The sequence below is a fragment of the Callithrix jacchus genome, chromosome 8, assembly GCF_049354715.1.
Source record: "Callithrix jacchus isolate 240 chromosome 8, calJac240_pri, whole genome shotgun sequence".
NCBI classification, from domain to species: Eukaryota; Metazoa; Chordata; class Mammalia; order Primates; family Cebidae; genus Callithrix; species Callithrix jacchus.
Window position 1 is genome coordinate 40,028,785 of NC_133509.1, and position 27,788 is coordinate 40,056,572.

General features: G+C 37.8%; 1 protein-coding gene across 6 annotated transcripts in view; it reads right to left on the minus strand.

Annotated features, from left to right (window-relative positions):
* Positions 1-27,788, minus strand: part of MYO5A (myosin VA) — a 228,577-nt gene that overhangs the window by 33,374 nt on the left and 167,415 nt on the right. For 3 of the 6 annotated variants that reach the window (XM_035259676.3, XM_054239660.2, XM_078334249.1), the window contains 8 exons: positions 25,538-25,631; positions 23,155-23,303; positions 18,557-18,670; positions 12,205-12,348; positions 11,934-11,987; positions 9,903-10,130; positions 5,302-5,402; positions 2,192-2,272 (listed from right to left, as the gene is read on the minus strand). In XM_035259676.3, the coding sequence (XP_035115567.2) occupies positions 2,192-2,272; positions 5,302-5,402; positions 9,903-10,130; positions 11,934-11,987; positions 12,205-12,348; positions 18,557-18,670; positions 23,155-23,303; positions 25,538-25,631 (965 nt within the window). The remainder of the gene's footprint in view (positions 1-2,191; positions 2,273-5,301; positions 5,403-9,902; positions 10,131-11,933; positions 11,988-12,204; positions 12,349-18,556; positions 18,671-23,154; positions 23,304-25,537; positions 25,632-27,788) is intronic. The other 3 variants (XM_035259680.3, XM_054239661.2, XM_078334250.1) reach the window with 1 other exon arrangement.

Genomic DNA, 27,788 nt, shown 5'->3' on the forward strand with positions numbered 1-27,788 from the left:
AGCCAAGATCGCACCATTGCACTCCAACCTGGGTAACAAGAGTGAAACTCCATTTCAAAAAATAAAAATATAAAAAGGTTCATAGGAAATGAGGATGCAAAAAAAAAAAAAAATCAATCGAAAGATACAGCTTTAATCTGCCTTGCATTTATAAATAAGCATTTAAATTGGCAAATATAGTACAACTTTGCCACAAAATAATTCTGCACTGTAAAGGGCAACGTTACAAACTTCCAGTCTAACCAAATGTGAATCAGAACTACAGAGTTACTAATTCCAGGCAGAGGGTGGGACCAGGGTCCCATTTTTATATTCTACTTCTATTCTGAAAGAAAGGCTTATGTATATATTTACCCAAATCCATACAGCTAGTTCTGAAATTTCCAACATATATTTTAGATCTGTCATCATCTTTCTCCTCATAAACTTACATATCAGAAACAGAATCCTAACAAGATGTGGTTTTAGAACACAAATATTAATAGGACCAACAAAATGATTACTGCTTCTCCAAGCAAACATATAGCCAGCTGTACTCTCAGAACAGACCAGGAACTGGAAGTGACAACACCAGACTCCGAGCATCCATGTACCCCTGTTGCTACAGTCATTCTTTTTCCAAATGCAAAGTTATGGTTAAGAACTAAAATAATGTGAAGGAAGAAAGGACATTCTTTTATTCCAGACCATTGGTTGCCAACTTCTGGGTAAAACTTACGGATACCATTGTAAGCAAACTGTTAACAGTGGACTAAAAATATTTTAGTGATTAAAAAATTTCAAAAAGATCTGCACCAGCAACACACCAAAATTAATGACAAGAGTTAATGATAAGAACAAACAAAGCAGAATAAGCAGAAGCCCCTTGAAGAAACATTTTCAGTATTTTAAAAATTTAATCACTAAAATGGAATTTTAATGAGATTTTAAAGACAAATATCACTAGAGCAGATGAATGTCTGTTTAGAAAGGTGCTACTGTTTCAATTTTATTTTCTCTCCTGTGAACATATTTAACACGTTGTGTTTGGGTAATTATTCTGAGCTACAGGAATGCAGGAAACTCTCCTGATTTGCTGTTTCACAAATTTGAATTTCATAATAACCACACAGAGTGTCAAATCATGCATTTCATCTTTCTTTTAGACAGCATGATAATAATATATAAGAATGTAGGCTGGATACAGTGCCCTCATGCCTGTAATCCCAACACTTTGGGAGGCCAAGGCAGGATTGTTTGAGCCCAGGAGTTTGGTACCAGCCTGGGCAATGAGGTGAGACCCTGTCTCTACAAAAAATAAAAAAATTTGCTGTGTGGTGGCACATGTCTGTGGTTCCATTTACAAGGCAGGAGGATCATTTGAGCCCAGGAGGAGAAGGCTAATTAAGCCATGATCATGCTACTGCACTCAAGCCTGGGTGACAGACTCAAAAAAAAAAAAAAAAAAAAAGTGTAGCCACATTGCAATAGGCACATATATCCTGTAGATCTATCTACAGGATGCGAGGAGCCACTGCCTGAGTAATAAATCTTAATCTCTCCCCCAATAGTTTATGCCCTAATTGCAAGATTTTGTTTTTCTTTCAACTCTTGGAAAGATTCACAAATTTTAGTGTCTGAAGGGGAGTCTCTTTTATTCACCATCAAACAATTTTAGCTTTAATACTATCTTATAGTGAAGGTTTTTAAAGAAGGTGTTTAAACCAGGTGTGGTGGCTCATGCCTGTAATCCTAGCACTTTGAGAGGCCGAGGTGGGAGGATCACCTGAGGTCAGGAGTTTGAGACCAGCCTGGCCAATGTGGTGAAACCCCATCTCTACTAAAAATACAAAAAAATTAGTCGGGCGTAGTGGTGCACACCTATAGTCCCAGCTACTCAGGAAGATGAGGCAGGAAAACTGCTTGAACCTGAGAGGCAGAGGTTGGAGTCAGCTGAGATCATGCCATTGCACTCTAGCCTAGGCAACAGAGCAAGATTGTATAAAATGGGGGTCGGGGGGGGAAAGAAGGTGTTTAGCTGAATGTTCTCAGTTTTACTAAAAAGCTTTGGACATATAACACAATGACTGAAATTAATTTACCTAAGAGGACAAGCAATGCACAAGAAATACAGAAGTGAAAGTCAGGAGGCCACTGTTAGTAAGAAAAACAAGAAATTAATAACATTCCATTTTGAGAAGATGAATATAACCTGTTGGCTTGTTTTAACCCTTCATAAACCAGCCACAGCTCTCCATCCTCATTCAACTCATGGCAATCCAGAGCAGATGATCTTCCATGCAAAAGGAACAACAATGCAAAACACAAAAGGATACAGGATGGTGATGAGGTGACGATGGTCAACAGCAGTACACAGTATTTCAACATTACACAAGATTGTTATTCATTATGACAACTTTAAGACATTACCACAAAAATTATTTTTGGTTAATTTTTAAAAATGAGTAACATTTAAAAATGAGTAGCATCACATATAAATGGGTAGAAATTAAAGCAAAATAATCAAGGATATAGAACTACTTTTCCTGCAAAATAAGAAATGACTGGAAGGTTAAAAAGAGGTTCTGTTCTTAATGTTTTAATCAGCTAGCAAAGTGATCTAATATATCACATATTATATTAGAGGTTAACTATGGCAAACGTATAGAACGAAAACTTCAGCTACTATCTTTGTGTGGCAATCTTCATGCTATCTTTCAAAATGAAATTTAAGTCTTCTAGGTAGGAATGTTTTTAGCTTAATAAAATCTAATTTCCCATGTTAAAAAAACAGCTTTAAAAATTCTTATAGCAGTAACATGAATCAGAATATGTCCAAAGTTCTCAGCTTTTATGACATGATTTTTAAAAGCTTTTTTGTGTCAAAAATTAATTGTAGCAGCTGGAAAAACTGCTATTATATTAGAGATATAGCACATGTTATTAAAGTATGTATAATTAGTAATTATGATAACGTTAGTTGTTTATTTTCTAGCTAGAAATCTAGAAATCATTTATTTTGTAGCTAGACTATAAAAATAATATTTTTTGAGAGTTTGTTCAGTGTCAGATGCTGTTCTACATTCTTTCACATGCACTATTTCATTTAGTTTCCCTAGTAACCCAACGTAAGTCATTTGCCACATTGCAGAGGAAGACACAGAAGCTTAGTAGTAAGATACCTGTAGAGGTTACACAGCTGGTAAGTAGTGGATCCTAGCACTGACTCTGGAGTCCAGGTTCTTATTCCTGCTCTATTGTCATTATGTTTACATAACACAAATTCCAGGCATTATCTTCTGCTTTACATCTAGAGAGTTCATCTCTCTCTAGAAAATTCATCTATTTACATGATTTCCATTGTACTATTATACTCTGATGACTTCAAAATTTATATCTCAGTACACAGATCTCTCCTGGCTACAGATTTATATATTCAACTGCTTAATAGATATCTTTCTCTGATGTTTTCCTGGCTCCCTAAATCCAATATGTATAAATCTACTGATCATCTTCACCGTGTATTTCCCCACACTCCAGTCCCATGATCACAAAATGGTATCAGCACATCTAACCAAGACAGCAGATACCACAGAGTCATCTTCAGGCTTCTTTGTCCCTCTCCCACACATCCAATAAACCATATGGTTTTCTGACCTCATCTTCTTATGTATCTTTCAAAATGTCCCATTTCTGTCAATCCTAACTGCCACCAGCCAAGCGCAAGTCACCATAATCATTGGTTTACAGGAATACAGGGCTAGCTTTCTAAAAATCAAATCTCATCACACCATTCTCCTACTTAACACCTTTCAGAGGATTCCATTATCTTTGGAATAAAGTCCAAACCCTCTCAGCTGTCTCCCCAGCAGCCTATAATGTCGGTGAGAGTAGGAATCGAATTTATCTTGCTTATTACTGTATTCCCAGTATGTGGCACAGGGCCTGGCATGAAGTAGGCACACTGGTGATTGAATAGCTAAGTGGATGAAATAACAGTGTGATACAATATAGTTCTTTCTATATTAACACATTCTTAGATATACTATATGCTTATAATTTACACTGATAAAGTTTAACCAAATACTTTTATAAGCATTCTCCACCCTTGTCCATAAAAGAAGGTAAGAAGTACAGTCATCCTTTAATATCAGTTGGGATCTTGGATAGCAAGATCCACAGATGCTTAAGTCCCTTATATAAAATGGCATATTACTTACATATAACCATGCATATCCTCTGTACACTTTAAATCATCTCTAGATTACTTATAATACCTAAAACGATGTAAATACTCTGAAAATATTTGTTAGCCAGGCACAGTGGCTCACACCTGTAATCCTAGCACTTTGGGAGGTCAAGGCAGGTGGATCACCTGAGGTCTGGAGTTCAAGACCAACCTGGCCAATGTGGCGAAACCCCACCTCTATGAAAAAAAATACAAAGATCAGTTGGGCGTGGTGGCAGATGCCTATAATCCCAGCTACCTGGGAGGCTGAAGCAGAAGAATTGCTTGAACCTGGGGTTGGAGGTTGCAGCAAGCTGAGATTGCACCACTTCACTCCAGCCTGGGCAAAAGAGTGAAACTCCATTTCAAAAATAATAAGAAGAATAAAAATTTTAAAAATATTTTCAATCCTCCATTGGTTGACTCCACAAATATGTAACCCTTGGACATTGAGGGCCGACTGCATCTTACTTTTTGCATGGCAATATTCTTTGGTTTATAAAGTATTTATGTTTACCAATCCTGAAACTATCCACAAGAGACCTAGACCAATAGACTAAGGCTTTGCTGATTAGGAGGGTGGTAGTAAGGCCAAGGGGAATTCCAGATATGAGCTTTCATTCTCCTATCCTGGAAGTCATGGTGCCCTTTTAGAGTTACATGGCCAACACTGAGTGATTCCTTGTACCTCATCACTTCTTTTCACTCTAAGTTTCAACTATTGAAAACTGCAATTGCCCCTACAAACCTTCACAAATAACAATCCTGAATAACAAATGAAAGTGGTGACCTAAGATGGTATGACCTGAGCAAATGGTTTTCTTCTCAAGGTAGCCCCTTAAAGCTAAAACATTAAATATTTTAAAAATCTTCCTTTAACAGGAAGAACATTTTCCCTGATACCTTTTGTCAATACTACTACCTTTTAAGTGAGGATCTTAACTAGAAACACACTGGAAACCTTGGATTCCCTTTGAAAGCCAGTTAATGTCTAATATAAAGGAATGTTTAAACACTTACTGTATAAGAGGCTAGCTTGAAGGCTAAAGATCAATATAATTAAACCAAAATGAATAAAAGAAGGATCAACTTACCTGTTTGTTTCTTTCAAACCAATGTATGCTTGTGCTATTTCACCTTTATCTTTCATCTTCTGTACATCTTCCAAAAGTATTGTGGAATCTGTCATTGTATTCTGAGGGGGGAAATAACATGTTTACGCATTAAGATTAGACTAAAAAAGCTTTAGACATATAACACACTTATTTGGTATAATTACAGAGGGGTTTATGTGCTCCACCACACCTGTGACCCACCAAAGCATCAACCCCAACCTTATGTAACTGCAGAGGGGAGTTTGGCCAAGGTAGTTAAGAAAAAGAGGTACCTTCAGTTCTTCTTCTGAGAAACACTAGCACTCTCCTACAAAGGTAGGAAGATTATATAGTGCCACAGCGCTGTAAATAAAATCACTGATGGGCCAGGCATGGTGGCTCACGCCTGTAATCCCAGCACTTTGGGAGGTTAAGGCAGGCAGATCAGAAGGTCAGGAGTTCAAAACCAGCCTCGCCAACATAGTGAAACCCTGTCTCTACTAAAAATACAAAAAATTAGCCAGGCATGGTGGCTGAAAAATAAGCAGGGACATATTTAATGGACTGTACAAAGCTATTCTTTCCACTACTTCTTTACCAGTGTTAATGAAGCATATGCCCCAATAAAACACTGAAAGTTGGACATAAAGTTCACTTTTTCATTTAGAACTCAGAACAAAGAAGGTAATATTCAGATGATATGCTTCAGCAAAATTAAGTTTTTTTCTCACATTCAATTCTTTTTTCCTCCAGTATAATATACTATAATATATAAGCTTTTGAAATAAATATCTGGCAGGTCAGAATTATTAATGATTAATATAAAAATAACTTTTTTGTCAACGTTTTAATTTTTAAAATTTTCTCCTTTTAGTCAAATCTGTCTGACAACCAATGTAATTTCAAAATCTTCTATTCAGCTACTCTATCTTTCTAGGTAAGAGTAAGAGATAAGAATCACTGCTGTGCAAATCACCATGGCACATGTATACCTATGTAACAGACCTGCACATTCAGTCCATGTATTCCAGAACTTAAAGCAAAAAAAAAATCACTGCTGTCTAGCTTCTAAAAAATAATATACTACAGAACCCAATGGTTTGTCTAAATGGAAACATTCTATATAAAATTCAACTCAAAAGCTTTTGGACCACATATTTGTCTAAATAGTATATGTTTGATTCTTTAGGAAACATGATCAAAGGTCAGGCCTTGCAATGAAACATACTTAATAAAATATAATTCAAATACCATGATCTTAAAGACAAGTTCCAAGATAACTCTAATGCTAACTAGAGACTACAAATGCTTGTTTCTGAATTTCAATGAGTATTTTAAAAATCCTTAAAAAAAATACTTTTCTCTTAATGCTATCCTTTTGTAAGTTTACAAATGCTTCTTCTGAGAAGACCAACTATAATCTCACATAATATACTAATAAATAGCTTACATTTTACTGAATTTTAAAAAGCTTTCCCATTTAAAAACCACATAGAGTGTTTTTTTAGCTATGTTTTACAAATATTTTAGTACCTATTTTACAGAGAACTTCTTTTTCTCTGAAAGGAATACAATCTTTGTTTCATAAAGGGCCATACTCAGATTTTTAAGACCCATAGGTAATAACTTTCAAAGACCCAAGTGTTTACATTACATAATGCTATCTGTGTGTTCTGATATCTCAAGATTTACATGGTATGGTTTTGAACTTTTAGCAAATGAGGTAACTTGATCAAATTACCTAATCCAAGAAAAGATAGGCTTCTTAGTATGCTGCTCTCCTGGGCAGTAAGTCGCCAGTTCTTTCCTCATGCTGACTACCTTAGCTAAAAAGTGGCACTTGGGGAATGGGATTAAACTTGGGCCACCAGCATTTAGGATGTTCCTGACTCAGTGCTCAGACTTTGTCTCTCTCAACCTGTGACCAGAAGTTCTAAAAGGTTGTGCTATATAAGAAAATCTCAGCCATATCTGTCTCTCAGTATGTAAGGTAACAAGATATGGTAGAGAAATTTGACTTTGCAACCTTGTCATGAGCCACTTTTCATTCTAGCTGTGAACTCTATATTCAGGGAGATGAAAGTGGCAGCAAAGAACAGTGTGCTCAGCTTCTTAGGCTCCTCTTCACCCTTAGCCAACAAGCCCACCACTGGTAGACAGGAGTGCTCAGGAGAGCCTGTGCTTTTGAGTGTACTCCAACTAAAGGGCTTCCCTCCCCAGCCTATGGATGGCCTACCAGAACTATACAGTGAGTCACAGAGCTGCCTATGAATTAGAAGTCATGAAGTCCCCTCTATAATCCAGACTGGAGCCTACTATAACCCTGTTTCCCTATTGACTTCCCAATCAGAAGGAGTCAAATAGGAAATTCATTTACAAATATCAAAATAGACTTGGTCAGAAAGCATCAATTGCATATACTGGGGGATACTTATAAACTAAAGTTAGGATTAAACAGAAGTATTTACTTAAAAAAAATCTTATAATTACCTTGTCATCCTGAAAATCACAAATTAGCAAGCACAAAAAACAGAGAAAACAATAAACTCTTAGTTCCATAAATAAATTTTATCAATGAGTCCCTATCATAATAGATAAAAGCTAAGTTAAAAACAGCCATGAGTGGTTTCTCTAAAATTAACTCTGCAAATAAATTAACACTCCTGGAACTGTCATAAAATGAACACTCATGTATTTATGTGCTGACAGGAACAAATGCTTGAAATCCTTTTAAATTGTTTTGACTTTTCCGGTTATAAAATATCTTTGAGTTTGTGAGAAAATAACCCTCCTGTTAATGCATGTGGGTGAAATTCTTATCATAGGTCTGTGGAGTTAAAGTTATGACCCCCATCCCAGGAAGTCATTTGTCCAAGGAAAGATTCCCAGAATACTCTAGAGGTGGAGCCAATACACAAGACCTGCCTGGGCTTGTTCATCCCCTAGCTCACAGGGTGTTGTTCACCACTGCCCTGAAATGGAATGGTGACATGATGTGTCTCTTAGAATAGAAACTAAAAGGGACAAACAGCCTAGGGAATCTGGAAGATGTTAATCAGTGTCATGGGCATTTCTCCTAGGAGAGGACTAGAGTGCTGCCACGTTTAGGCTCGAGCTGAGTGAGCAGGTACCTTAGTTGGACAGGGCCAGACATTAGGGTCAGGACAGCAACTGTCACATGGGGTACGTGAGCCAGGCAAGGGAGAATGTGTGATAGCAGAGCTATGTGTTCTGTTAGCTGGATTGCTTTTATGTCCTTTGCTTCATTTTTTTTTTTCCTTTCTCTTGATTTTTACTAAAGTTTCTTGTGAGATTACCACATTGCAACCCCATAAATATGTACAATTATTATTTGTCAATTAAATTTTTTTTAGAAAGAATAATAACTTGTCTCAAGAGAACTAGAGAAAGGAATCTTGATTTTTGGACTCTGCTCAAGCTAGACTGCAAGCCTTGTTTCTTGAGGCCCTGCCACAATGGTAGCCAAGGGAACCAAATGAGACAGCCCTGGGGGAAGCTGTGACTATACGGCCAAGCCAAAACAAGGGTTCTTCTCATTTCTGGCTTAAGGGTTTTGTGATTTGTTTCAAAATAAGGAAGCCCATTTCTTTACATAACTCCACCATTACTGGAATTTTATTCCCCCAAATTATTTAGTCAAATATCTTGTTTTTAGAATTTGATATTTTCTGGACCAGTGTTAATCTCAGGTGTGAGCTGCCTTCATCAAATCCAAACATATGTGCCAGGTATAGTATCTAAACTGCATGCAGAAATACCATTTCTAAGAGGAGCACTCTCAGATTTTCAGGCATCCAGCTCATTATGTTTCATGGATATTTTTTATATGACACACCACACAGTTGGGATGCTTGAGTGCCTCAAGTCCTGTGATGCTCTGCCGCATTCACATGGGCAGGGAGGCAGACCAGGTTTTCAAGGTGATCAGATTCCCTCTGATGGTAAATGACAGAAAGGCTCATCTCTCACCAGAATATGGCAGCACTGGGTCTCAAATGAAGGCAGGGAAGGACTTCAAAGGACTGTCTATAACCTCAGTGCAGGAGTCCTTGCTGTTGAATCCCTGTACAGCCCCTCCCACTGGGACAGCACCCCCTACTAAACGGAACTGTTTTAAGTAAGCAGAAATCATCTCCACATAACTTCCATTCACTGATCTCACTTCTAACCACTTCATCTGTTACTTCTCTAATTAAACCAGCTATTTTCAACAAATAATTTTAAAGTTGTATTTAATGCCTTCCCACAGTAAAACAATTCAGATATTTTTGTATTTAGTAAAATTTTATTTTAGATCAAAATTTACTGTGGCCAGATTACCACAAAAGGATTAATTTTAAAACTCATGAGTGAGAGATGAAACTTTGCTGACCATTTGGGATTCCCCTCGCTTTTTGCTCATTCCAATTTATACTTAAAATAGTTTTAAACAACACTGGGATTTTCTTTTTTAATGATGAATCCTCAATTAGATTAAAAATGCTCTTAAGTGTTTGCTGCATTATAAACTGGAGGGAAAGGATAAGAAGACATTGAGGCCAGTCCCCAAACACCCAGTTTAGCTGTGTGCTTGTGCTTACCTTGGGTTGGATGGCCTCTTTCTGGCTCACCAGCTGAGACCTTAAGATGAGGACTTCCTCCTTGCGAACATCAAGCTCCTCGCTCACAGAGGTCAGCTGCTCCATGAGGACACGGTAGGCAGGTGCACCTGGGGCAGTCACCTCTGGGGCACTTTTCTCACTGAGGGCCTTGCGCAACTCATTTAGCTCATTCTTCAGTTTTTTGTTTTCTGATTCTAGTTCTTGACGCTATAGGAAATATGAAGAAAAGTTCATTGCTGTCATCCTCAACTTTACATTGGATGCTCAAACTTCTCCCAAGCTGGTAGAAGAATTCTGCTGAAAAAGTTAATCAGAGCTACCCTAGTGAATGGCTTCCTAGGTTCTGCCAGAGCTCTGCTCTACAAATTAAGGAAGTCTGACATCAAGTAGAATTGAGTAAGGTCAATGGAAGTTTGCTTCATCAACCCAAATTCCAGAGTCAAATGTATTCTGGCCGGCCCAGGGTGTGTTCACTGGCCTGGAGAGATTTCTGAGTCTCAATGGGCAAGTTTAACCTGTGCTATGGAGCCCAGCTTTTGTTTGCAGATAAATATAAGGGAAATTTGAGGGTCCAGCTGGCCAGGTATTTCCAATGAATGATTCAGATGGGTGGATCCCTAAAATCTTTAGTAGTTTCCTCTTATTTCCTTTATAAAGCAGAATGAAAAGACTATTGAAATTTTAGGCTTTAACTTCCAATTAAAAAAATTTATCATATCATTCAAATGGATAAAACTACCTTTAGTGTCTCAATGTCAACAAATAGTGTATTTTTCAAATTTCTTTTCTGTGTGACATGCTTGTGACATTGTGAGCAGAACCTTAGGAGGTGGGAGGCGAGGCTGAAGGCCTTTCTCCAGCCATACAGAAGGATATGTATATTCTCATCCTCCCCATATTTCATGTCCTAACAGCTAGACCCTGCCACCAGTTAGTGCCATCCACTCCATGCTCTGTTCAAACAATGGCAACAGGAACCCAGAATAGAGTGGCACTGACACTAGAACACAAGTTCACAAGACAGATGTAGACAGGCACTTAAAAAAACCATGATGCCTCATTTAGCACAAGATGCAAGGCTTGATGATACTGCAACACTTGTGTATAAACATTAAATATTTTATTTGTTTCTTCCCAGAGACAAAATCTTAAGGTTTGTAGCACAATATCAATCCTTTCAATGTTATATTAAAATTATTGAAAGTCCTTCTTTTTTCTAGTTTAGGAATATATAATGCTTTCTTTCATGAATTATTTATCTGTTAAAATGAATGTTTCCTCCCTTCCCTGTCTCCCACCAATTGGTAATTAGATTCTTATCACTCATTTCTGTAATAGAAGACACATACATGTCATTACTTTGACGTGTAAACTACAAATGTTTCCAGTGTTTCCCAAATTTACTGTGTATCAGAATCACCCAGAGGTCTTGTTCAAACACAGATTGCTGGGCCCTACCCTCCGATATTCTGATTCAATAGATTAGTAGTGTGAGGCTTGAAAATCTGCATTTCCAACAAGTTACCAGCTGACATTGATGCTGCTGGTCCAAGGACCATATTTTGAGAGTCACTAATCTAATACTTTGTGAATCTGGGCTTCATTCATACTATAGAGAATGCTTTTATTCATTCATTTTTGTGCGAGGCAGGACAAGATCTGGAGAGCAGATTCCCACTACTATGTCTGGTCTGCCCCATCACACCCAATCAGATTTTATAGTGGCAGATGTAACATTTGAACCCAGGGCACTTGATGCTAGAGTTCACGTCCTTTACTACCACAGCCTCAAATGGCAGCTACTTCTCCTCTTCCTGTTTAGACTAAAGTCTAGCTTTTATGATAGAATTTATAAAAAGAACAGAAGAAATAACGCTGAATAAGGCTAAAGCTAGGACCTCTGGTGCAACCTCCAGCCCTTAACAATGTTCTCTGAGAGAAAGAGAGGCTCTGAGTGGGCCTCTTGCCAAAACAAAATATTCAGAGTCTTGAGCAGGAACTTCCCATTACCTTAAGTGACTCATATTCCAGTTCCGCACCTCTAATTTGTGGTCTTTCTTCTTCCTAGGGAAAATTTAAAGTAAAAGTTTTGTATTTTAATTGTCACATTTTTACTCTTAAAATATTTACTTGCTCTACAAAAAACAATGGAGAGAGTTTAGCCCTCACTACTTTAACCAAGTACTGCTTGGATAGGCTGGGTTGAGTCCCCACTAAGGAAGACACTGCTGAAATGGACACAAAGCTGGCCTCAGCTCTGTGGATGGGCTGTGCTGCGCACCTTGGCCTTGCTGCGGAGCACCTGCTCCTCCTTGCGGTCCAGCTCATCCTGCATCACCTGCTTCTCCTGCTCCAGCTCTGTGACCCGCTTCTGGAGCTTAAGGAACAATGACATGTCCAGAGGCACCTTCTTCTCAGTTGGCTCCTAAATCCCAGGAATCACAAGATGGTCAAGACAAGCCAGAAGACATACAAGCCAATAAGAAAACGACAAATATTTCAATGAAAAAATAGGCGAACTTACAGAATAAGAAATATAAACATCTAGAGAATATATTTTAAAAATACTCAACCTAGCTAACGATGGGAGAAATGCAAATTAAACAGTGAGCTACTACTTTTGCTCTATCAGAATGGCAAACACTGAAAAGATTCATGATGCTCTGTTTTAGCCACAGTGTCTCATATGATATCGGTGGAAGTAAAAGTAGGCCTTTGAAAAGGGCAATTTTGTTGAACTTACAAAATTTAAATGTGCATACCTTTGCCTAGCAAATCTACATTTAGGAATTAATCCTATAGAAACACTTACACAAGTACATGAAAAATATGGAAAAAGATGTTCATTGCAGCATTTTGTTCGTTTGTTTGTCCTTGCAAAAAAAAACGGGCAAGAATCTGAATGTCAGACAATAAGACAGCTGCTTAAATAAACAATGGTATAGCCAAACTGTGAAATTTTTTTTTAGCTATTAAAAAGAATGAAGTAGGCCTGGTTCAGTGGCTTACGCCTGTAATCCCAGCACTTTGGGAGGCCAAGGCAGGCGGATCACAAGGTCAGGAGTTTGACACCAGCCTGACCAACATGGTGAAACCCTGTCCTTACTAAAAATATAAAAATTCGTTGGGTGTGGTGGCACATGCCTGTAACCCCAGCTGCTCAGGAGGCTGAGGTAGGGGAATCACTTGAACTTGGGAGGTAGAGGTTGCAGTGAGCCGAGATTGTGCCACCACACTCCAGCAGCAGAAGAGTAAGACTCTGTCTCAAAACAAAAAAAAAGAATGAAGTATATCAACACGAGCAGATAAACACGTCTTAAAGTATTACATGAACACACAAACTGCAGGACAGAAAATATATTAAATATATCTTGTTTTTGTTAATAAAACACAAACATATATGACTTTTAAATGTATACCTAGCACAGCATATAAAAATTTGCAAGGCTATCAATGGTTATCTCAGAGAATGGGAGGTACTATGGGAAAGTTTCATTTTTTACATTGCACACCTCTGTATTTAAATTGTTTACAATGGGCAGGTACTACATCTGGAATCAGGAAGAATTATTTTTGAAAAAATGAAATGCCAGCATAAATATATTGAGATCACACAGAGAAAACTGAAATCTGAAAAACCAAAACATAGACAGTCAGCCCTCCATATCCATGGGTGCTGTATCTGTGGGTTCCACACCCTCTCAGATTCAACCAACTGTGGATCAAAAATATTCCAAAAAAACTCCCAAAACAATAAAAATAAAAATGATTGTCATGTTTTTACTGTTAGAATATTTACTCCCTCTACAGAAAACAGTGAAGAGAGGTTAGCCCTCACTACTTTAACAAAACGCCGCTTGGTTAGGCTGGGCTGTGTCCCCACTAAGAAGAGACTGCTGAAATGGACATAAAGCTCAGCCATGGCTCTGCAGATGGATCTTGGCCTTTTATTACAAATAAAAAACAATACAGTATAACAATTATTTATATAGCATTTATATTGTCTTAGGTATTATGAGTAATGTAGAGATGATTTAAAGAATATGGAAGGATGTGCATAGCTTATACATAAATACTACTGCATTTTATATAAGAGATTTGAGCATCCTTAGATTTTGGTATTCACAACCCAATCCTCTGCAGAAATGGAGGGACGACTGTATAGTCCTTAATAAACTGAAGGATAACCTAATAACATTTTAAAAGTGTGTCAATTGGTTCCAAAACAGAAATACAGTGACAACTACTAGGATAAATAAAGGTACACTAATTAAAGCTAAAAAAAATGGAAACAACTAACCATCATCATGGAAGTTGTGGGTGCCATAATTGTTTTAACATGTTTACTTAAGGCTTTAATTTTGTACTATTTGTTTTAACATGTTTACTTAAGGCTTTAATTTTGTACTATTAGAATTAATAGTATAATTATTCTCTTTTTACGAAGAGAATAATTGTACTATTAGAAGAGAAATAATTGTATTATTAGAATTAATGTAGACAATAAAGAGTTCCTTTGTTAAAGAGAGAGAAGTGGGGATGGAGAAGCGAGAGAATAGCAACAATCAAATATTTAACTAAATGGTCAAAGTATAATTCTTAAATAATTGCAAATCTACCCAATTGTTTCAAAAGAGAATGTTTACTTTTGCTTTTGTGATATGACAGCAGAATAAGATTTTGTAGAAAATTTAGGAAATAAGAAAAGGTCAAAGAAGAAAAATACAGGCATGATCCTATCTCCACAGAAAAACTATAATTTTTTCTTAGCCTTTTTTTGATGCATCTATAGATTTAAATAATTAGAATAATATTGTCATTATAATTTCATATGATCTTTCAAACTTGGTATTGCATTGTTTCCCAAATTTATAATATATTTAAATATATAGACAGGCATGTCACCATTTGCTTAGCTATTACTTTACAGATGGATATTGAAGTTGTTTCTAATTTTTTGCTGTTGGAATATTATGAAAATAAACACCCTAGTACATAAATATCTAAACAGTAACTTCTTAAAGCCCATTAAATTATGCCAATTTACACTTCTATCAGCTTCCACCACCTTGCCGTGAACGGCAGTGACTAATTTTTTAAAAAATTTAGCTCTGTTTATAGACCAAAAGTGGCACTTTGTCATTAATTTGCATTTATCTGACTTTTTTTTTTTTAGACAGACTTTTGCTTTTATTGCCCAGGCTTGCATGCAATACATGATCTTGGCTCACTGCAACCTCTGCCTCCCAGATTCAAGCAATTCTCCTGCCTCAGCCTCCTGAGTAGTTGGGATTACAGGCGCGTGCTCCCACTCCTGGCTAATTTTTTGTATTTTCAGTAGAGATGGGGTTTCACCATTTTGGCTGGGCTGGTCTTGAACTCTTGACCTCAGGTGATCCACTCACCTTGGCCTCCCAAAGTGCTGGGATTACAGGTGTGAGCCACGGCGCCTGGCCACCTTTGACTTTTGATGAGACTGAATAATTTTTATTTTCAGGAATTTTATATTCATTAGCTACCTTTGGTCTTTTGTGAATTCAGAGCAGTGCTGAGTTAAGTGTTATGCCAATTCTAAAAATGACCTGAGAAGAATCAATTTAACTGAGAAGTAGGCATTTATAAGCTGTCAAAGTCATCTGTCCACAAATTAATTACATCTGAACTTTTTTCTTTCTGCCTACTTTGTAATACTCAACAATTGGAAAAAGTTAAGCTATATATCTTTATAATAAAGTCTGTCCTGACTTAGAAGAACAGATATAACATCTTGCTAAACATGAAATCACTATAGAATTTCATTCGTATAAAAATTCTTTTCTATGCATCCCCCATAAAATTAAGCACAAAATATTTCCATTGAACCTTACTTAATAATTTAAACATTCCATCTTATCTATTTTAATGTTTGTTCATTTATTAATGATGTACATGTATGTCCCTGAAATTTTAAATTATTTAATATTTTCTTACACTGTCACAGAACCTTTCATTCTATTAATGAATATAATACTTCATTCATTATACCTAAAATATCATTTGGAAATCATTCCTTTAAGCCTTGAATGGGCATTTTTTGTTTTAAAGAAATCCTCTTATTAAAATGGGATAGTGTTTTAACAACTAGAAGTAGCAAAAAAAAGAGAGAAAAGAAAAAATGGGATGGGGTAACTCTTTAGACATTGGCTAATACTACATAAACAACTAGTTGATTGCTAGACAAGAACAAAATTCTGTGGATAAGAATATTAAAATAGAAGATGGATGATCACAAAAGATTACATTTGAAAAATGCAAAATGACTTGAGGCATAAAGATTGGTAATTATTTATGAGTGCTCCCGATGGTGCCCATTCTGAGCCCTGATGACACATCTAATTAAAGAGATACTATCTAATTAAAGGGATGTCCTCGCTATACCCTATGAACAAGGAGGTATATTGGGCTATCTGTCACAGAGATGTTTCTGAGGTTTTGTTTTGCTTTCTTGTCTTAGTAAGGACTTTGTCACCAAGGCTTTTCTAAGAGAGTGAAGCTTTTTAACTGACCTAAAAAATAACACTAGTCTCTCATCTGAGGAAAATCAAGATAACTGAATTTACTCACAAAATTACCACCACTACAAGCCTGGCAGTCATTCTTAAATAACTCCTAATGATAGCTGAGAAAGTTCTGGTGACCCTTCCCCAGATGTAAAAGGTGTGAGAAAGCTCGAGAGCAGAAGGAGAAAAGGGATTATCAGTCAACAGCTCCTAGAAGAGGTGTACGCCAAGCAGAAGCACTGGTTCCAAAGCAACGTAAACCCAGCCCATGAAGATCTGCAAGCCTGGGAGGACTGCAAAACAAGAGGAGCTGGCAGGTGAATTCTCCAGAGAGCTACAGACTAGTTTCCGGCAAGCACACCCTTTTACCATGGCTTCCCCCTACCAGCAGGAGCTGCTAAAGTGGTACTACACTGGAATGGGCAGTTTGTAAATGTACTTCCCTCCGACTACTGCAAGTGACTACTCCCACTGAGATCAACAGGATGTAAGCCTAAAACCTTCCTATCTACTGAAGGCTCAGAAGTCCTAATTTTGAAATCTTCTAAGTCTAACTTTATGGTATTCTCTAAAGATGGAACAAATGATTCTCCTCAACATACATGTCTTTCCTCCTTATTCCCTTTGCCTTGAATCTGGGCTGGCCTTGTGATCTTCTTTGACCAGAATGTGGCAGAGCTAACACTGAGCCAGTTCTGAGCCTAGCTCTAAGAGGCCTGGCATCTTTTAGTCTTTCACTCTTAGAACCCACCCACTTGCTGCTGAAGAGAGACTACCTGGAGAGGCCCAAGGAAGAGGAGCAAGCACTCTAAAGAATGCAGGTACATGAGGCATTCCGACTACCACCACATGAAGCAGAAGAACCGCCCAGTCAAATCCAACAGAATTATGAGTAATAATAAATTACTGTTTTTAAAAGACCACTAAAATTTGAGCTCATTTATTGCATAGCAATAGATAACTGCAAAAAACCTCTATCCCGCAATATACTGGCCATACTGTTATATCCATGGGCCCCAGCCAATGTTAGCTGTAGATAGAAAAGGGATTGGAGACTCGCAGTGTAGAATCCCCAGATGGAAGTCAATAGAATATAATGGCTTAAGAACATGAACTCCGAAGAGATAAGCCTCAGTTAGAATACTGGATCTGACATTTATAAGCTGTGAACTTGGACAAACTACTTAGCCTCCTTGTATGTTTAGTTCCAGTGATACAACATTTCAACTACATAACATTTGTCTTCAAAATTCACAGAATGAGATGACAGAAACTTCATTCTTAAGTAGAACTAAGACAAGAAAGGAAAGAATTATTCAATTTCTCTAGCTATTCTGCCAGAGGCAGTCTCTTTCTGATGTGGCCATTTTCAAAGAATATGATATAAAAATAGGACAGTTGTGCCTGAATTACCCATTATTGAAAATAAATCATATTTTAAAAGATCTCAGAATTGGTTGGGAATAATCTAATAAAAGTCACTGTACTCTTGGTTTCTGTAATACATCATTTTGGTTTCATACCACATAACACCAAACATTAAAGCAGGTTTCTAAACCATTTTTCATGCATTTTTATAGAAGAAAGTTACACTGGTTAAAAACTGGCATAAAACAGAGACAACAGTTCTGTTAAACTCTGGGGCACTGGTGTTTATAACATTCAAGGACAAAGGGCTTACTCTAAAATAATTCACCTCTGTCTACAGAGGTGATCTATAGATAAAAAAGTAATAATAAATAAATAAAAATAAAATAATTTGCCTCAGTCTGAAATAAATTCCTGATAGGCTATATTTTCTGTACACACACCATGTTAGGTATGAAAGAGAATTATAAAAATAAAATCTCACCATCAAAATAACATTAAAAATAAAAATTTGTATTGACAAAAATATGTGCAATGGGTATGTATGTACACAGCACTTATGTGTACAAAAACATAAATAAGTTTGTACCTACAAGTCACTTATGAAGAATAAATGATTCAAACAAATCCTACATTTATGGCCAACTGGGGTCTGCTCTGCAAATGCTCCTTGTTAATAACAGCATGGTCACATCCTACTTTCAGTGATAGACGTCTAAATTGTACCTCTGTCCTCAATGGAATGTCTTCCATTTCTGCAATTTCAGAGCTAAAGGTATATTCAGACTCGTTGCTGCTATGGGTGGAGTCTGTTCTCTTGTGTCCAGGCTTTGGCACATGCTGCAAGACAAATAACCCAGGTATAATTAACACACCATAATTAGTCTACGCATAGTTAAGACAGCATCCACCTTGACTTGGTTCTTATCCCTACTCCCTGACTTATACTGGTGCCCAAGTGATCTGCTGTTCCATACTGTTTTGACCAAATCATTACAAAAAAGTCACCTCTTAAAAGAAAAATGTACACTGGCATGACATGGACAAGAACAGTTGCAAAACCAAATGCCCAAATGAAAATCACTTGTGATTATTAGCCAAGTTGCCTTTGGGTATTGAAAGCTTTGAGCGATCAGTCACATTGGGTGAAGCAGTGCTCATTGAAGCATTGGGTGAAGCTTCCAAGCATGACTTTAGTGTTGCAATCAAATAAAACTTACCAAAAACCTCTTAAGATATATTGAAATGACATGCACAATCATTTTACTGCATGGTAATTAGGCATAAATGGTTAAAAAGAAAGATGAAGGAGTTCACATAGGTGGCTCTAATTTCCGTCACTTTAATACGTGAAGTTAAATCTCTGGAGTGAACAGTGGGCAGTGGGCAGAATGGACAGTACAGGGGAGGTAAGAAAGCTGCTCTAGGAATCCTCCGAAGAGCTTTTGGTTATTACCTCAGGGCATCTGGGTGGCATTTTTATGTCATGTGATACCCAGGAAATTAGTGTTCAGAAAGCTCATGGGGTATAGAAAAGTTTAGCAACTACACCCCTTCCTCCCGTAGGAGAAGGGGTTAGAGAATAACTTGAAGGAAGAAGGAATCAAAGGCTGGGTTTGTGTCTCTCACTTTCAGCATGTCCCCAGCAGAAAAGGTGGAAAGGTCCAGTCGCCCTTAATCTCACAGTGTTACAGGTCCTGAGGGCTTCAGAAAGGCCTCTGAGAGTTTTCTCATCTATCCAGTTTTCTTTGTCCCTTTCTCCAGCTGCTGGAAAAGAGCTGGAAGCCACAAATAACTTCTCTCTTCCCTTCCAACGTTTAGGCTTACGGACAGCAATCTCATCCAGAGGCACTTAAAAGTCTCCCAAGCCAGACCGGGCGTGGTGGCTCACGCCTGTAATCCCAGCACTTTAAGAGGCCAAGGCAGGCAGATCACCCGAGGACGGGAGTTCAAGACCAGCCTGACCAACTTGGAGAAATCCCATCTCTACTACAAAAAATACAAAATTAGCTGGGCGTGGTGGTGCATGCCTATAATCCTAACTACTTGGGAGGCTGAGTCAGGAGAATCACTTGAACCCAGGAGGTGGAGGTTGTGGTAAGCCGAGATCGCACCATTGCACTCCAACCTGGGCAACAAGAGCAAAACTCCGACTCAAAAAGAAAAGTCTCCAAGCCAGCCCAACCTGTACTCCAGTGTGAAGGCCCAAGAACACCAGCACCTCTGAAATGATCCAGAAACTGGGGTGCATATGAAATCAAAGGCACTCAGATTCACTGTTTACAGACACAGGCACTCTTACTTAAAGTTCCCAGCCCAAGCCCACAGTTGAATGAGTAGCATTTATTTAATAAACTGGTTATGTCACTAAGAAAAATAGGTAGTGCAGATAGACACCAAGACAAAGATTTTTAATAAGCTTATTAAAAATGACAGAGATCCCTGTCCTCCCACATATATCTATCATTATACAAGGAATACCTTAAGGCATTAATAGAAGCAACACTGCTTTTTGCTATTTAATGTAACTTTTGGATACAGGGCAGTAGTTAAGTGCTCTGGGTCTGAAATGAGATAGAGCTAGGCAAGAATACCAGCTCTTTCACTTACTTGTCCCTTACCCAACTTTTCTAGGCCTCAGTGTCATCATCAGGAAAAAAGGGTTACTAATTTCTAACTCATAGGGTTTATATGAGGATTAAATAAGAGTGTGCAAGTAAAGAGTTTGGCTTGGCATAACAAGCATTCAATGAATGTTAACAGGTGCTGCTGTGATTGTTGGGGCACTGCAGTGATTCAACAACTTCCTTGTTGGTAACTTTTCAATTGTCTGTTTTTAGGATTTTGTTCCTCCATTCAAGTTTTTAAATTACCAGGATATATGTTTGACTGGATCATCATGTTCTCCTTCAAGATCTGTACCTCCCTCCTCTTCTGCTGCTGATTTCTCCCATGATTCCTTCTTTCAGAACCAGTTTTACTCCCTTTGCCAAGACTAATGACCCCACTATTGACATGCTGGTTTCCTTCCCCTCTCTGGAATTAATTTATCTTTAAACACTTTATAAGCCTGGATTCCCATGCCTCATCATCTTTTCATCATTGGCTTGAAACTTAGCCCTGGATTGGTCCTTCCTCATTGCCTCTGTCCCTATATTCCCTAGATAACTGACTGTTCTTGGAGAAAAATGCTACAATACTTCTTGTACTAGGGCCAACAACTCTAGACGCTGATAATGAGTGACACTATTAGCTTACTACTGTTCTTTGGCCCATGTATCACATAGTTCATGGGAAGCCCTGAAGGCAGTGTATCAAGTCCCCTCCCTAGAGTTTTCTCCATTCATCTGAGGACTCTGTTTACAACCAAATGTTTCATTGGCTCTGGATTGAAGTAGTGAGAGCACCATTTGCAGAACAGTGTCAGTCTAATATTAGTCAAGTACTCATCTGTTAGCTGTAAAGTTCTACCTAAACATTAAAATAAGACATTGTCATTAATATTTTAATTGTCCTGGGTTATAAGGTCAAGTTTTTTACTCTCTGCAATTCTGGGCAAGTATTTTCTGCAGAGGTTGTGATCTTGACTATATCTGGAGCTAGGAAATGAGACCTAGTGAAGAGATGAGTGGGAAACAAGTGAGCTCTGATCTCCTTTCCTCTCCTTTCTCCTTTTCCCTTCATCTGACCATTTTGTCTCCCAAGAGAAATGACAGTGAGTCATAGGCACACAAAGGAGAGGACACATGACTGAGAAATAAGAAATTGAGCAGCTAAAACTACCCCTACCCCTACAGCACTACTGGGAACAGATGGAGAGCAGGCAGACTTGCTTAGCAGGAAGGAGGAGCCGTGCCAAGCTGCTGGAGGATAACATAACTGGAGGGCCTTTCTAGAGATGGCCACCTCCTCAACTAAAGAGACTCATAACCTCCTCACAGATGTATGTCTCTGGAATATGCTCAGAGATGGATACATGTACGGCACCTCCTTCTCTCATTTATTTTCTGAAATTCATATTGCATGCACTACTAAAGAATCCAAGAAATTCTGCAGAAAAAAATCTGTTTATCTCTGTTTAACCTGGTAGATTGCCACATTTATTTTACCTCAGAATTTCTTTTCCAATGCCACTTATTAACATCCCAAATAACTAGGGGTCTCAGAAGCACCTACTGGGTTATAAAGCTTGGCTCTAACTACAACTGAAACAGAGATTAACCATAAATAATGGCATGGTCATCTAGTAAATAGAGCATCTAGTAAACACCGAAGAATGGAACTGGTGAAGAAGAATACTGAAAAAGAAGAAAAGGATTCTAGAGAAAACTGAGAATTACAGAATATGAAGGAAGAAAGGTTTCAATGGGACCAAGGGTAGCATAGTGATCATGGAAGATGAAGTTTAACAAGGGTCCTTAGATTTGTCAATTATGAGGACAGTTATAACGGTGACTTGCATCTACTTCTAATTTCTCTTTGTCACACATAAATCGGAGTAGTGAGGTTTAAAATAGCGGTCCAATGTGGAATTTAGATTAGCTTTCTAGCCTCTTTTAGACAAGATTTTCTCATCTGTAAGGTGATGAGAGGCTATCTTTTATATTACATAATCTTTTATTTTGACTTTTTAAGTGTCATATTGTAATGTACTTTGTCAGTAGGTCCAGATAGAAACAAAATTTGAAGCAAATACTCTGCCCCACAGATAATGAATTCTCTTGCGTTTTATAGGTATTTCAGAGCATTTCTGGTCATTTGTATAATTAGGTTACCGTTAAGGCTGGTACTTGTAGGGAACAAGAGAGCTTGAGAACTCTTTCTTTCCTGATAGTGGGATATGTGGAACGGGGAGGATGTGCAGAATTATTAGAAGTACGAAAGGTACATTGGCAAATGCAGAAGAGTCCTTAAATAGATAAGATAATTCATTACAAATGGAGACCAAATTTTCTTTTCATAGGAATATATCTTCAAAATTATAATCAAAACCAGTCTACATGTAAATTTCACATAAAGCCTTTAATATATAAAACAAAGCCCAACTGTACTGACTTTATACTATCACATAGCCCAGTCTTTAAAGTGTTTGACTTTACTGAAATACTTGTGAATAAAATTATATGATTTCTGAGATTTGCTTTAAAATAATCCAATCCATTAGATGGGGTAGTTGGGGAGATGGAATGGGAGGTGATTATGTGTTGAACATTCTGGAATTGGGTGGTAGGTACACAGATGGTTGGAAGTTTATTCTACTATTCTACTTTTGTATATGTTTAACATTTTTCATTAAAAGAAAAAAGCAAAAGTGTTTGACTCACCACCATAAGGGTCATTTCTTCCTTGAGATCATCATATCGTTCTTCTAGGCGACTGAACTCATTCAGAAGGTTCTGATATCTCAGCCTTTCATCATTAAGGTCGAGTTCTAGTTGTTTTGTTTCTTCTACTAACTTCTTCTCCATAGTTTCTGAAATTGAAAAAAAGATACGCATACCAAAGATGGCCCCTTGAGAATGCAATTGTGTAAACATGTATACTGATTTTCAGTTTCTCTTCAGGGAATTTTACTTTTAGTACCACTGTGATCTATGAAGAATGTCTTAGTGAAATGTAGGAAAACAAAAATGAAATAATTTATTAATCATCATCTACTGAGTTATTCCATATATTCTGGCTTTAGTCCCACTAGTTGATACACTGTTACAACACATCCTTGAAAAACTTTTACTAGTCATTGTCTAGTAACTAAAGTATACATATTTTTATTTGAATGGCATTCTATTCATAAAATTCTTTTACCCAAATTAATGTACTCTCTCAAAAAGTCAGAGATATTTCTCAAGAGAATGGCAACTTTTCCGTGGACCCGACTGTCCTAATCTACAGTCTTCCTTCATATATCATCCCACGGCTGTATCTTACATTTTCTATGACTTTGACCTCCCTTGCTATACTAATACTCCCCTGTTTCTAACCAGATAAAATGCTCAGGCTTGGCCAGCTGTGTTGTGCACTTCTTGGTCATCCCTCATGTGCTGCTGAGGAAACTCTGTCTTCTCCATTTTACCTAGCCCCTCCGCCCCATCTGTGGCTGTGGTTTGCTTTTGGTTAGGACATGATGTGGAGATTGGAGATTAGCGCCTGGCTGCAGATAAAGCAAAGTAACAAAACCTCAAATCTGGGCTATTGTCTCAACTCAATCAGCCAACCAGTCACATTTATCGTTATTAAGCTTCCTACCACTATGCTCCATTTTACCCATATATTTTGAAGCTAAATCTTAATCTGTCCTACCTGCTTCCATTGCTTCACCACTGCTTTCTCAGTGAGCACCATGAAGCCAGGGCTGCAAGTGTCTTGTCACAGCTGCTTCCCTGGTGCCCACCACAGTGCTTCCCTAGAGTAGGGCTTTAATAATGTGTAAATGAATGAATGAAATAATTTCTTCTCTCTAAAACATTCTACAAGTTGCCTTTTATTCTCACCAGTTTGCAGAAGCTGCTCCAAGGCTACCAAAAAATTTTCCCTTGGCAAAATCATTGTCATTTGTTCTTACAGTATACTTTCAAATAATATTTTATATTTTCCTAGAAGATTCTTATCATTCTGCATCCTTCTGTTCCATGCTGCCTTCCAGCAGCCTTCTTTCCAGCTGTTTTCTACATCACCTCTTAATTTATTTTCTGGCTTCTTTTCTTTACCTCATCCCTTAGTATGGCCATTAATTCCAGGTTTTCTTCCCTTTCCTCTTTATTATCCCCTTCAACTAGGAGAGGTGGGGCAGTCTCTCTTACTACCCAGGTTTTAAGGCATAACTTTAGGCTCCCTTCTTATTCTTTCTCTAGTCTTTAATCAGGATTTGTTTCCTGAACACCTCCATGTTGAGACCCTAGCTGACATCTCAAACTTAACACTCCAACAACTGACCTTATTAATTTGTCTCATAACTTTGTACTGTTTTCTCAATAACCACTACTAATAACATACCATTATTGTTTTGCTACCTCATCATAAAATCTTAGAACATTTTTTGTCTTTTTTGAGTAACAATGTAATCAACAGAATGTATATGAAAATGTATTATTCCAAACCATCTTTTCCATTTCTACCACTATTTACAGTATAGATCTGCATATTCTTACCCCATCTTTATATATATGTGGATTCCTTATAAATTTATTCCATTCTAACCTACCCCACAAACAGCAAACAGAATAAATGTCCATATCTAGTTAGTTCTCTATTTTAAAAATTAGTTTTTTTTTTTTTTTGGTAGCAGAGTGGTAAATCTTAGAATACCATCCATTGATTTAGAAAAAAAAAGACATACAGAAACATACACATAAATATACACATATTGGCTCAACAATTCTTATTAGATCAACAGGAATCCTATAAGCCTTAACTAATACATCACACATGCAGAACAAAAATTACATATGACACTGACTGAACGGGAGTTCACATTTGTACCTAGAGATACCAGATTTACAAGTTTATCAACCAACTAATTCAACCAAAATATTCGATCTCTTCCTCTTAGAACTTTATAAATTTGCTGATGACAGCTTCAACTTTTAAAATATTTAAACTCTAAATAACGTTGTAACTCATCAAATAACATTGTAAGTTACACCAAGTTGTAACTTATACAACTTTGGTGTGAGGTCGGTTGGCATGTGGTACACACATAAACCTTACCTGTCATCTCCTTAGCCTGCTCCACAATGCGGTGATTAAGGGATTCTTTTTCTTGCTTCAGCAAAGTATTTTCTTCCTTCAGATTTGATACCAGCTATGAAATGAAACAGTAAACTGAGATGGCTGCAATGGACAGAATGTGGGTAACCGCCCCCCCATATAGGCACCGAGGAATGAAAGCTAAGCAGAACCCTGGCACAGTTAGGGCTTGAGGAATATCTCATTTTATAGTGTTACTACTCAGCTATTCCCTTTTTTATAATCCTTTACATAATCATATATTAGTTTATAGAATTAGGGCTGGAAGAATCCCTTTATATAATCCTCTATACATAATCATATAATAGTTGATAGTATGAGTGCCTAAAGAATATTTCCCTACATATATACCTATAATTATATCTTAGTTCATAATCAGAGGAATGCCTAGAGTGGACACAGTACAGAGCATGAACTAAGGAATAAGCAGCTTATAATCAGAGGAATGCGTAAGAGCAGACACAGTGCAGAGTATGATTTAAGGGAAAAACAGTTATGCCAGGACAAGAATCCATGGCCCAGGTGGCAGCGTTCAGTATCATAAAGCGGGTGCTACATGGCAGGCTTGGGGCAAGAGCCACTCCTCCTGATAAAGAAGTTGTAGGACCTTGCTCCAGTTCTTATGGAAGGCGGCTCTCAGACCAGCAATCCACCTTGGTGACTGTGAACTTTATTAGCTCTTGCTACTATGCTGCTCAAAAAGCATCTTCCCATAGAACTCATTGGAAGCTGCCAGAAGGTGGCGGTAACCCTGACAGCTCTGTCACTGCTCTGTGACTTAATGCATCCTCCTATAAATCTTCTTAGAAGTAGTTTTCCATAGATGGAAGTATTGCACACTGCACCCACTTCACTGCGCACGGCCCACCTTCAAGCCTTGGTGACCTAATGGGGTGGACCCCTTTCTGCACACATCCCTTGCCTTCATGGGAACAGGCCCCTTACTGAGCACCGTCCACCTCCTGGCCTAGGTGACCTAATGGGGGTGGACCCCATGTTTTATTGCGCACAACCCTAACACTATCCTTAAAGATGATTTCACTCACTGCCCTGCCCCCTAACCTATACACAATAAATACTTATGCTTCTGGACATTCGGGACCTTGCCTGACTCCACTCCTAGGTGGCATGGCCCCTGCGAGCCCAGCTCCATTTTCTTTGTACTTCTGTGTCCTGTCTCTTTGTTTCTCGGATCCTGCGCCTCAGCACAGCATAAGGCTCACCCCATGACCCTGTGCGGCCCTCAGCCCTACATCGAGGAGGCCTGATGACCAAGGATAAAGACCATAAGCAGTCATTCCTTACTTCCACCACCTCTATGCTTCCTGTCTTTGCCTGGTCACCTTAAAAACTTGCTCAAGCATTACTCCCTCCCACGAGCCTTCCTGAAACCCCCTTCCATTAGCTGTCTTTTCCCTGTGCTACTACAAGACCCTGTATATGCTCTTGATATCCATTATAAATGATTTACTTTCCTCTTTTCCAGAATAGAGTAGAAATTCTTGAAGGATCGGGATAGTAGTGTTTATTTACTTAAACAATAAAAAATTGCCTGGCACTTAGTAAGCATTTGCTCTCAAAGGTAATTGATATTACCTTCTCATCTCAGTGCTTTAACACAAAGCATATGTGTATCCATGATTCAAGTGGAGAGATAAAGGAGGTTAAGAAGGATATGAGGATGTTTTAGTTTGGGAAATTCACTGAAAACCTTTTGATTCTTTCTGATATCTGTCCCAAGAAAGATAATTTCTCTTTCACTTCCCTTTAAGAGTTTTACAAGGCTGAGAACTTGTCCTTTAATTCCATGTTTAAATAAGCATTGCAATTACAACAATGTCAATGTACTTAATGTCACAGAACTCTCTACTTAAAAATGGTGAAAATGGTAAATTTTATGTCACGTATATTTTAACACACACACACACACACACACACACACACACACACACACAAGTTCACTCTTAACTTTCTAGATCTTTGCTGGATAAGAATTCCCAGGAAGGAAAAATAAAAATCAAAGGTAATTTTGCCAAGTACGTAATTTACTCAGTTCATCTTTGGAATAAAATGTGTGCTTGTGATGAGTAAAATCTGAATTCCTTTTTCTAAGCAAAAGTTTAGAGAACTCTCAAAACAAGAGCTTTAATAATAGAGAGAAAGGTGGCAGGCAAGTCTCTCGTCATGTCAGGGGGTTCAGGACAGGAAAAGA